This window comes from Halyomorpha halys, unplaced genomic scaffold (genome assembly GCF_000696795.3).
Source record: "Halyomorpha halys isolate HHAL.00 unplaced genomic scaffold, Hhal_1.1 Scaffold999.1, whole genome shotgun sequence".
Lineage (NCBI taxonomy): Eukaryota > Metazoa > Arthropoda > Insecta > Hemiptera > Pentatomidae > Halyomorpha > Halyomorpha halys.
The window spans coordinates 274,278-286,808 of record NW_027106312.1 but is presented as its reverse complement, the minus strand read 5'-3'; the positions used below and the strand labels follow the sequence as shown (position 1 = coordinate 286,808).

The following is a 12,531-nucleotide window of genomic DNA, read 5'->3' as shown; positions in this document are numbered from 1 at the left end:
AAATGACTCATCCGATTTACAAGTTTGATGGATCAGATAATTCACTGAGATCGTGATTCTTTTGTAATTATGACAACAATTTGACTTGAAAATACTAAAATTATGTCCGTCTGTTCTTTTGGATTCAGTATTGAGTGAACCCCACAATCGATTTTGAAGTTCAATGTCTCAAGTTATTCAGTAATATCCCCTGAGGGCTTGAAACAATTTGAGCTCAAAATATTGTATTATATTTCGTAACATTCTTAAAAGATTGAGTTCTCCTAGTGGCAGTATAACAGATAAAGTCAGAACATATAGCCTACCACAGTCTGGGCTTACTAGTTCGGTTTGTAAATTTTTCATTCCTCCTACACGGTCTATATGAGTCACTATCAAAGTTCGTCACTATGTTGACTATATTCTAGTAATAATATTGAAAAGTTTTCCTATTTGTATCTACCACGTACAAATAGGGACACTAGCCAACGCCTAGGTGAATCCTAGCGAAAATACGTTATAGTAAAACGATAGTAATAACAAGTTATACTATTATATAATCCGGTCATTAACGATAGTAATAACATGTTATAGTATTATATAATCCGGCCATAAACCACCTGCTCGTGTTCCATATGAACTTCATAACACTTCAGACCAGCCATTACAGCACCACAACTTAATAATTCGGTCATATCGCAAACCGTAAACATTTATAAAACAAAAATGACAATCGTTTTTAACTGTTGCTAAAAACGAAGGTATATTATACACATAGAGTGTATATATAACACAAAAAAGCATCTCTGTAGGTGATAATCAGCTTGAGTAACGAATTGCAAATTGTTAGGTAATTTTTTTATGAAATATTAATCTATTAGATTAAGGGGAAAACATTTGGACCATATAAATAATTCAGTTTAACATATAAATAAAATTGAGTATTTAATTTGATAAAATGCGAAATTTTTATTTGTTTTCCTATAAATCCCAATTATTTAAATTGAAACAGTGGGTCCATGCGAAAGGATTATAGTGAACCAAATTAAAGAACAATTTATTTTTTCGTTGAATAATTTCCATAACTTAATAATTTGGTTAAATGGTCGTAAACCACCAAGTGGTAGGTATGGTCGTAAACGACCTCCTTCATTTGTTCCTTGGGTTCCTACAGCTGGTCTGAAGTGCCATCAAGTCCATGTGCAACAAGAGCTGGTGGTTTACGACCACATTACATTACCGAATCATCAGGTTATAGTACTCACATACATTCCAAGCATTATTTAATGTTCTTTAATTCATTTAATTATTATTTGTTGAAACACCGTTTCTGTAACTCCTTACTTATAGGTGAAAAAATATCTAATGATTCACTTCATTAAATTAATTAGCAAAGTAGTAAATGCGTTTACGTGTTAAGTGTGTTAGAAACTAGTTTTTAAAATTATTTTGAGATGTTTGCTTTCTGGGTTGGGTTTTAGAAATCGGGTTACCAATGTTATTGGTATAATAATGAGTAACCGGTAATAATTATATTGAATTATTGTAATGATGATAATGATGATGATGATGGTTATTATCAATCAGGATAGGCTAATTTATCTTTATCTTTGTAATTATATTTCATCATAAATATAATATGATAAAATAACTGTTAATCAAATCATAGATAATTTAATAAAGAAGCAATACTATTTTTGTTTTTAAGTTAAGTTATTTATAAATTTAGCATGATAGAGAATATCAAAAAGGAGACTAAAATGGACGTGGATGAGAGGCCTACTCCTGTAATTTATTTTTTTACCTAGCCTGATGCCAGGCAAGAGATACCGCTGGGTATTTTTCTCCCTTATACCAGTCAGGCCATTACTGACCTGACATATATTTTGACAGGTCATCCGTTGATTGCCAATCTTTATATTAGACAGGAGAGAATTCATAAATAAATTAAACATAAAAACAAACAAGTTATTTCTAGTAGGTACATAGGAAACAGTAGAAATAATAAAGGTTTCCTCTAAATACCTATTAGATATCATAAATGAGATGAGAAAATTAACAATAATCATTGAAATAGAACGGTAATATTTTGTAAAACTGTTAATTTTTGTTTTTTAAATATGCAGAGGAACCCCACAACAGTATTCAATTTTCCTTCAAACTCCAAACTATTTCATGGAGCATATACGTTTTTAAATTGTGTGTTATTAAAATTGATAATGGCTGGAATGGAAGTATTAGAAGCCCCGGAAAGATAATTGACCGATGGAAAGTGCACTGGAGAAGATATGACCATTAGTGTCTGTTGACAGATGCCAAGGACCGGTCAGACCGGATTCTGTCCGCCTGTGGTGCACTACTGTCATCCTTTACCTTTAAGACACTTTTCTTATAAACCTGGTAATATAAGAACTGTCTAATTCTATTAGAGCTAGATAGTTAAACCATCACTAAAAAATAATTCCTAAATATTGCATCAATGAATATATTATGCACATCTGCAAGGTTTTTTTTAAGTAATAGAAAACTGTAGTAAAAATTAAAAATCCCTGGCTGTAAGCATTTTTCCAAAATACTAAAATATGGGTGAGTTTAATTAAAAGACTTTTGATCTTACCAGGTAAGCAGCTTTAACAATTTATAAGCCTAGAAAAGGAGAAGGAGGGGGGGGGATGCTTATAGCTCTTAATAGCATGGAAAAAAATATTTAAGAAGACTATAAAGGCTAAAAATCCATTCTTGTAAAAAATGGAAGCTGTGAAGAGTGGAAATAATTTTATTCAAGATAGCACCAGACCGAAAACGTACTCCAATGATAACGGGAAATATATTCCATTTTTGAAAATGCACACAAAATATATGTACTTGGTTCTGCTAGGTTGATAATGGCAGAACTAATGACAGTATTTTCCTCTGTACAAGCAAAGGGGCACACACACACATACACATCAACTCACTATAAAAAAGATGTAAGATTCCTCGTTAAAAATATACGAGATGAGCAATATCAATAAGATATTCTTGAATATTATTAGGCAGCGGATAGCTCAGCGGTAAGGGACTGACTCCAAGGTCCTGGGCTCGGATCCGCCTGCGACAGATAATTATTTTCTGTTTCCCTTATTATTTAATTAATTTATAATTATTCCCCCCCCTCCCGTGAATCAGTCCTGTGGGTCCGGGAGCCCTTATGGGGTCCACTCAGCCTCATGAAATGGGTTAAAATTTGGCGGTCAAACGTGATTTTGACCAAAAGACCTCCTTGCACAACCATTGGTCTAGTAACAGTACTATATTACAAAATACTGGACCCCTGACCCTTCATTTTTAATCCAGTACATTTTTTAAAAACATATGATTCACAAACATTATATTATCAATTGTTATTATTCTTTTTTTTTCTGAATGTAAATTTGTAATACAAAGCATATTTATAACATATTGAAAATTAAGAAAGAAATATTTTTAAATATAGAAAAAGATAAAAATACAAAGAGAAATACAAGTAATGACAAAATGCCCTTATGCACTGTAATTAATGTCCTTTATTATTTTCTCAAATGCTTGAGAAGTGTTCTGTAAGTGTATCTTATTGTATTTTATATAATTTTCATTTTCTGGATTTAAAAAGGGTGTTTCAAAGTTGTTATGACTTTACGAGCTGTTCCATTTTTCATCTTAGTTATTGAAGGGTAGAGGTATGGAATTCTGTGTCGTGATTAGTGTAAATCATTTTGAGAAACGGTTAACAGTAAATTTAAATAAAAAATTATTTCAAAATTACCTTTCTTTGTAAGATAATAGAATATGTTAACATTTTTCAATAACAGAAAAGATGCACGAACTTATTTTAATAATTTAATTTATAACAATAATGTAAACCACTACAACCCATCAGGGGTTCAGTACTTTGTAAGACTGTGCAAAGGCCAGCCCTTCAACTCATGAATATTTATCTGACAGCCGGATTCGAACCCAGGTCCTTGACACAGTGTTAAACGCTGTAGTTAGTAATACAGCACCTTGCCACTGTGCCACCGAATTGAATTATTTTAAGAGCTATTATATTAAGAATAGTAGAAGATATTACTGTTTCACAACCATGGTAATATGACTAAGGCTAATGCTGGTTGGCTTACCTCTTCATTGAGACAGAAAGTATTGTTACAGTATTACGTAAAACAAATAAAAAATATATCTTATACACTATAGTTATATAATAGATTATATAATTTATCATAGCAATATGATACTACGAACCATGACAGCGTCAGGATGCTTGGAGAAATCTTGAACCTTTCCGGTACTAACCTGTGTAAAAAGAACATAAATTAATATTGGTGAAGTATTTAAAAAATAAATTGTTTAAAAGTTAAAAGCAGATTAATATTTATAAAAGACTCCGGGATAGAGGACACTTTAATATTTCAAAAAAAGAATCTACTACATGTTAAAAAAAAAAAAAATTATGAATACATCAGAAATATTTCAGAAGAAAAAAAGGCATTGTTGTAGAGATATAATGGAAACCAATTGTTGAACAAATATAATGAAAACTTTTGAATCCTTCCTCGCAGTAGAGTATATAAATAAAATATATTTTTTACTGAGAGTAAAGGGTATTCAAAAACAAACTCAATTTACGGTAGATTGCATAAAAAAGGTAAAACGTAACAAAATGGCGACTAACTTCCTCCTTTCCACGGTGGCCCCGTCCTTGAAGAAGCGAGCTAGAGGTGGGAAATGATATTAGCCGCGAAGAAGGTTAGCACAATACAGTGAGTAGAGTACAATATCCAATGTGGGGTCTTTTGTGGTACCTAGCGGGTGGTGTCCCAATCTCACACTCGGCCATTGGCTCCACTACCTCCCGTTACTAATGAGGGAACAATCCAAACATTTCTCCACTTACCCAATAATGGATATCCATTTACAACGTGATTGAAATGAGACCCAAAAAGGTAAGGTTGTTCCAGAATAGTAATAAAACGGAAGTGTTTCTAGGGCAAGTGGCAACAAGAGTGTTAGAAATATTTATTGATTGTAATAATTTATGATTATCTCTCGCATACAACGAAAAAAATATATATTAATCAACAACTAAAAAATATGTATTAACCAACAACTAAAAATATATTTATTAATCAACAACTAAAAACCAAAATCGTTGAGTTGAATAATGTAATTTATCTAGGTGTGCGACGTGGCACTTGAAAATCATTCCGTATTCATAAAACACACCATCGTTATGTTCGAACCAAAAATTATGAGAGCAAAGAGTAATTTTTATAATTTTTGACTCAACTGTGATTTATGTTGTTTCGGAATTATCAAAAAGATCAAATCTTCACATAGAAGGTATTTCAAAACTTACATACATAGTACCTGCTGTAGTAACATACACAGTTATTTTTAAGGACTATATTTACTGCACGAAGGCTTTTCATACTTAAATGTAGATTAACCAAGGATTGACCAATTATGAACCATTACAAAATCCGCAATACACCATGATATAACGATTTACGGAAACTATAAACCTATATATTAACTGGGATTAAGTTTTAAGTACCTGAGTTCGAATTCAAAATATCTGGCCTAAATTACGAGCTAGATGTTAAGGCGTTCCTAGTTAATGATAAGCTGGAAGTGTAAACGATTGTTGTCCTGAAGTATTGAAAATAAGGTGTCTACCTCTTGGTCAAACACATATGTCGAGTGTAAAACTCCATATCGTTAATACGATTTTGAATCTCTACAATTTTTAATGATTGTGCAGGTTGGTGCCTCGATTGCCCCATATCAATTTCATCGAATCCTATCCCCTGATTTCGGTTCAACTCACACAAACATATCTTTTTTTTTTTTTTACACTCCTAGAACGGCCCGTCCGATTTGGCCCAACAATAACATCAAGTTGGCGGTGAATTTCTGCACATTTTTTGTCCTGTATTGGAAATATTTAGGTTTTCGTGCAGAAACCAAATAAAGCTAGAAGCTTGAAAATTTGTACGTGAATTGAATCGGTGATGAAGAAGTGCCTTATAGGAGTATATATTTTTTCTCGCATCACTATCGTTTATTACTCATTTTCTTCCCGTATATTTTAAAGTTTTATGCACATTTTTTAAAAATTAATCTTAAATAGTCAAAGGAATCCACTTGCGGCGACACTCACAAAAAGAGCCCCAGTCACACTAAGGACAACTAAATGACACTATTGATTCAAAAAACCTGGTGTGCCCAATCACTATTAGACCAATACCGATTATTTCCGAAATATCCTATTCCTCAGCTCTCTTTTCAAATGCATTCCCAATGCAGAAAAAGAGGTCAACCCATATTCACATCATCCCCTGAAATCAACCCCACGCACCCATGGCTTTGAAAAAATAAATAAAAAACCTTTAGTGATATATACAGATTAACCATTGTAACAGAATTTCTACTGCCTAACCAAGAGGTAATATAGAGTCAGATCAAGAGACGGACGCAACTATAGCCCTGTATAACAGGTATGGCCAACTTCTCAATATATAAGATCTATTTTCTATCTTTAAAGTGTGTCGCGATCGACTTGTCATAGACGTAGTCTAAGGAAGGGAGTACTATGTTTATACACCGTGTTTCAGGTATAAGGTGCATTCCAGCGAATATCAAACAATAACATTTATTATTCGTCATTGTAAAAAAGTAATCGAGAGATAAGTTTTCGATTTTTTCGGTATACTAGAATATATACATGGATATACTAGAATAAAAAGAAATATGACAATTTAATGAATAAATATTGAATTAAATATTTTCCTAGAAAATTCAAAAACTCCTGAACTGCAGTAATTATATCCGTTACATTGAGAAAAATCATAACAATACTGCATATTATGATCGGGGACAGCAATTCAATTATATTAAAATATAATATAGATATATTCAAATTTACAAGAAGTATGTTAATTTATTTGTATTACTGTCCCATATTATTCTCTCAGTGTAATGACCGCAGTCCAGAGATATGTTACAGAGAATGTTCACTTATCAAGTAAATAGATTGGTAAAAAAAGTAATTTAATTTACAACAAAGAAAAGGTACTTGAATTTTAAACAGATGAAAAATTGCATTTTAAACTATTGCAAGTTTTGTCTTCTACAATCACTCAAAAGTCCATAGTACGCGGAATTCAACCCCAGACTATAGGGGCGATCGACCAAAATTGGCCTTACGATCGACTTGTGTCTGCTGTTTAAGATCCCATGTCACTGTTTTTCTTTCGATTTCAGATCGGTGACAACATAGTTTAGCCTTAGAATTAAACATTATCCGTGAATTACTGAACCATTCAGGAAATGTTCATAAAAGGTTGGACTAAATAATAGTGAGAATAGGATGAGAACGGTATTAGAGCTTGCTTGTTTTCATTGGGAAATTATGTATACGATAATTTGCAAAGTGTATCTGTGCCGGGAGGCCAAGGTCGACAAGCGCATTAGCAATTATTATGCCTGGGAACCGAACTGAGCCGGAGCCATTGCGACATGGAATTCCCTTCGTTAGCCTAATTATAGCACAACTTATTATCAAGGTCTGGCCCAAGAGGAGCGCAATAGAATAATATGATAATGTCGGGAGGAGTGGTCCAGGAGGTGGAGAGCTACTCCTAGCCGACCTTTCAGCCTCTCTAGTTCTCTTCTCCGTGCACTTTGTGAGCCCCTCTAGTCTTGTCTGCTAACGAGCCGCATCCACTGAACGGTTGCTAAATCAACACTTAACTCTCGCTGTGTGTATCTAATGGAAGATGGATACTTATAGAAGCAAATTAGGATTGAGAATATTTTTATATATTTTATCATTAATTTTATATACGCCATAAGTAATCAATAGGCTACGAAAGCCAAATTATTCTACAAGTTTCCAAACTATTCCACTCTTCTAGCCTTTGAGGGAAGGTGATGAGTAAATCCTATAATGAGTATGATTTAGTAGTAAAATATATAATTATATATAAATATAATATAAAATATAATGAGTATGATTATAAATTTTCCGGAAACCTTTTTCGACTTCTCTTAGTGTAAAACCTTTATATGTTGGCTTTAGGGATTATTGATATTCAAATAACTCATATGTTGAACTGCTGGCCGCGACGTACATTTTTCTTCTAACAAACATTAATCCAACTAAAGTTAATTGAATTACAGAATGATTCGGTTCATTAAAAACAAATAAAGCATGAGAAATCCGCAAAATATGAGGTGTTGAATTCCAAAATTTTTTTCGATAAGTGCATTTTTCGATTTTTATTATTTTATTTTCTCTTTGTACTATGTTATGGGGGAACATTTTCTTCCAATTTCAAGATATGTCCTAAATGAGGTTAGGCGTAAACTATGTGGAAATTAACAGATTTAATTTACAAACATTAAGGTCTGCTGTTTCAGACCTTGTATGGGTTCTTCAAATTTAATATTGTAAAAATAATTTGAAAAAAAAAAAACTCTGTCCTCGGTAGTTATATACATAAATACATTAAACTAAATGGATGTTGAAATAAAATAAATTAAAAAGAAATACTATAATTCACTTGTTTACAGCAGAATATTTTTAAAATATAATTTTAAGAAAATTTATAAATGTAACCTGCCTGAATTTTTCAAGTTTTTTGAGTGTGACTGTCCTTGAGTAACTTATAGTCCGGTTAGTGCCATAAGAGATTATCTCAGTTTTTTTTTCTATTTTTGACATATTAACATATATTTCTTTATTTCAATTATTCGTAGGCTCAATTGCAAGATTTTCCAAAGATGAAAAAATTCGTTTCCACACTGAAGGAGATGGGTCGGCTGAGTGTGATGAAACAGTTGACAGGGCGCCATTAAAAAAGGATCAGGCATTAATTGCGTCAACGCTTCTGTTTGCCTTGCTATCTCTTCTAGGACCTGTTAAAAGAATAGCTCTCCACTCCGAGGCTAATGATATATCTGCGGTAATTGGCCTCTTCGGACTGTCCAGGATCTATGGCTGCTGCTCTTGGTGGTTTGAAGGAAGTCACCCGGTCGGGTTTATATATTGTAAAGCCATCTTCAGAAAGGAAAGAGATAAAGCTCAATAACAATTATTACGTGTTTAGGGCCATGGAAATATTTCTTCCAAGTAAATTGTGTATCTGACAATATTTCAAGAAGTAGGACGAAGAATAAGTGGATTTGATTCAGTGAATTTGATACGCAATTTTGGTTCATATTTTATATTTTATCATGTAAAACGTGGTATAAAAAATAAATATATTTTTTTTTTCATTTGAAACTATAATAACAAAGGCTTACTGTATTATAGTGTATAAAACTTTATTCCATATATTACAATTATATATCTTTCTGACATAAAACTTTCATAGTCTGAATTGATCCTCCTGACTACTGGCGACTGCATTAATGGAAAATTGGCGCTAGTTGAAAATAAAATATTCAAGTATTGCAACAAGAAACGCCAGAAGTCTGAATACAGTAACTCGATAAAACTCGGTCGCAAATGAAGTTAAGGAATATGATTTAGATATCCTGGCTCTGGGAGAGATTCGATGGCCATGGGATGGCCCCTTAACTGAAGCTTGGAAATACTATAAGTTAAAAATTCTTACTGGTTCGTGGGATGTCCACTTTTTTGTGATAAAATATCGATTTGCTGTATTTCAGAAGCGTTGATTTAAAACCACATACAAAACAATATACATTCACTCATCGGAGATGAGCTCAATCATGAACAGGAAAGTGATGTTTGGAGATGCGAACGCAAAAGAAGTTTATTAACGACATTCAGTAGGGGTGTACAACGCGGTAATATTTATATCAATCATATAATTGATATAAGAAGATTGTCGGAGGAGGGGGGAAGAGGAGCGGTCACTAATCATACACAAATAAGTGACACTTGTTTATTTGTGCCGATGTTTCGGTTTGAATTTCAGACGTTCATCAGGGCTGAAAGCAAATGACGAGATAACAACTATGACTCGGAGAGAAAAAGAAAACCAAAGAAAAAATGTGTATATGTGTCCTTATTACCTATAATTCTATAACTCTCCGTTTTTTATGGCGTAAACAAGTTAGTTAAAAATGGTAGAAATTCACATGAAAAGTTTTTTTAAATTAAATAAGGATTTCTTGAATTTAGCGAAGTAGGATAAGAGTATAGAATGAGGGGGTTTGGTTATAGTGATATGATTTAAGGAATTATTGATTGATATAGTGAAATCATTAAGAGAGTTGTTGATAGATTTAGGAAAAAGGCCATTAGAGCGGCGTTTGGTCGGGAGGTGTGGTCAACAATGATAATTACTGATAAGAGACAGTGAAGCTTATTTATTTGTGCCGTTTATCTTCTTGTAGTTTCATCTACTTAAATTTCTTGTAATAGTGTTTTTAGTCTAAGATATGTATATTTATTTTCTTTTGTTTTTCTTTGAGTTATTGTTTTCTTGATTCTTTCTATACATTTCTTTTTCTATGAAACATTAGTTGTTGTGGTAGTTATCTAGTTTTTTTTATTTTTTATCCCTGATGAAGGCCTGAAATTCAGGATGAATCGTCGGCACAGATAAATATATTTCACTTAACTATTAACACGTCATATAATTAATGATACAGTTACACAGAAAGATAGTGGCGTATAAAGTTGTGTAAATAACAACTGAATAAACAATACGAATGACCAACAAATCATTACAGTATTCAAGGATAATTCGCTTGGGTATTATTGGGGTCAAACCGAAACATATGTGGGATAATGTAGTTAGACTGAGCCTTGAGAATTTGGGTTTGGATGGAGGTTGTAGGCAGGGAAACCTTTTATTTACTAATACATAATAATGACTTATCAAATAACAATCATTTCCTAACATGGGATGTTGTTCTAGTAGAAGTAACACAGATGTATTTGCCGACGCAAACTGATTCCTAGGCAGATTCGGTACAGGTTTTAACACCTCTTTTAAATTAAGAAAATTAAATTTTAAAAAAATAGAAATTTTAAGAAAGAGTTATAAAGAATGCCAGGAGGTTCCTGAGAAAAATATCCAATCATTAAAGAGTAAAACCTGTGAGAGAAAGAAATGTTCTTTTTATTTTATTTTTTACAGTGAAAACAATGGCCATGTTCTTCGAGAAATAAAATAACTTGAGGGAAATTGTTGAAGCAACAAAAAGAATTCTTGTGGAGATTTAGTTGTCGGTTGTTTAATTGCAAAGCCTGGAAAGGGCAGTCAGTGTTTTATAAATATATTTATGCCTAGTCGACAAAGGGCAACTGGAATACCAAGCCCTAGCGAGCCGGGGATACCTTTCTCCTTGGAATCCGACTCCATCTTTTTATATCTTGTCTACAGATTACACTCCCTCAGTTCCTCTTTGAACTTTAACTCACTCGTTCTCTGGCTCTGGTCTTTGTATAACCCAGCGGTTAGCCATTCCACAGATACGGACTTCCCACAATTACAAGCCTCTCTCGCTGCATTGTTTTAATAACTATATGTTTTATATTTAAATAGAAGTCAATAAACATATGTGGCGTCTGGTAGGCCGATAAATTTGTCGGGTCTATTTATCGATGTACAGTAATGCTAAGGGCATTTCCACTAATTTTACTAAAAATACAGGATCTCTCTTTTAGGAAAATTAATTAAAAAGTTGTAATTTTCCTATAAGAGTCGACCTTTAATTGTATTTTTCGTAAAGTTAGTGGAAATGTACTAACATTACTGTGAGGTAAGCCATTGATGTAATAATTTTTTTCCATTTTATTAGGTATAGTTTAGTTAAGTATTTCCTTTTAATGTCTTTATTACCTAAGATGATTTACCTAATTTTTTTTTCTGTTTTTTTTTTTACCTTTCCAGTAGGTATATAGTCATTTTAATGTTTATATATAGGTGAATAAAAAATTAAAATTATCTTAAATGAAAACTATTTAATTGTATTTGATTAATAATTTAATTTTCACTATCACACGGACTAGACTCAGCCTTAACTTAAATCTCTTTCGAGGTTCTCCATAGTACTATTGGATATTTCCTTGTTTTTTAAACTAAGTCAAATTTAGTATTGTAATTTGATGACTATTGCGATTGTAATTTGTATATTATGTCTGTATAATTTGTATTCATGTTTCTTCAGTCAGTTTTCTAATTAACAGTAATTTTAATATATTTTGTTACATAGATATTTTACATTAATCTTCAATTTTTTAATTTTCCAAAATTATAGCATTCTTAAAATCAACACCGTGGTTTCGTTGTTATGTTGTGGTGAACCAGTTTTCACATAATGAAAACTCTGTTCTCGATAAATCCCGAGAAAAACTATGTATATTATGATTCAACTTTATAGATATATAAACAAATGTTAGTTTCTTGCTATACTGTATTATACCAATATGCTATATTATAAAATTATTTATATCGATAAATATGAGTATAAATTTATAAAAACCAACATACTAATTAATATACAAAACAGACAATAATAAATATGAAAAATAAAAATAAAAAAAAAAAAACG

The 12,531-nt window shown here is 32.1% G+C and overlaps 1 protein-coding gene across 3 annotated transcripts in view; it reads right to left on the bottom strand.

Annotated features, from left to right (window-relative positions):
* ome (dipeptidyl peptidase 4 omega) overlaps nucleotides 1-12,531 on the bottom strand; it is a 218,515-nt gene that overhangs the window by 36,327 nt on the left and 169,657 nt on the right. For 2 of the 3 annotated variants that reach the window (XM_067044644.1, XM_067044643.1), the window contains exon 2: nucleotides 4,240-4,290. The exons of the other annotated variant lie outside the window; for it this stretch is intronic. In XM_067044644.1, coding sequence (XP_066900745.1) covers nucleotides 4,240-4,290 — 51 coding nt within the window. The remainder of the gene's footprint in view (nucleotides 1-4,239; nucleotides 4,291-12,531) is intronic. 3 annotated transcript variants of the gene reach the window in all.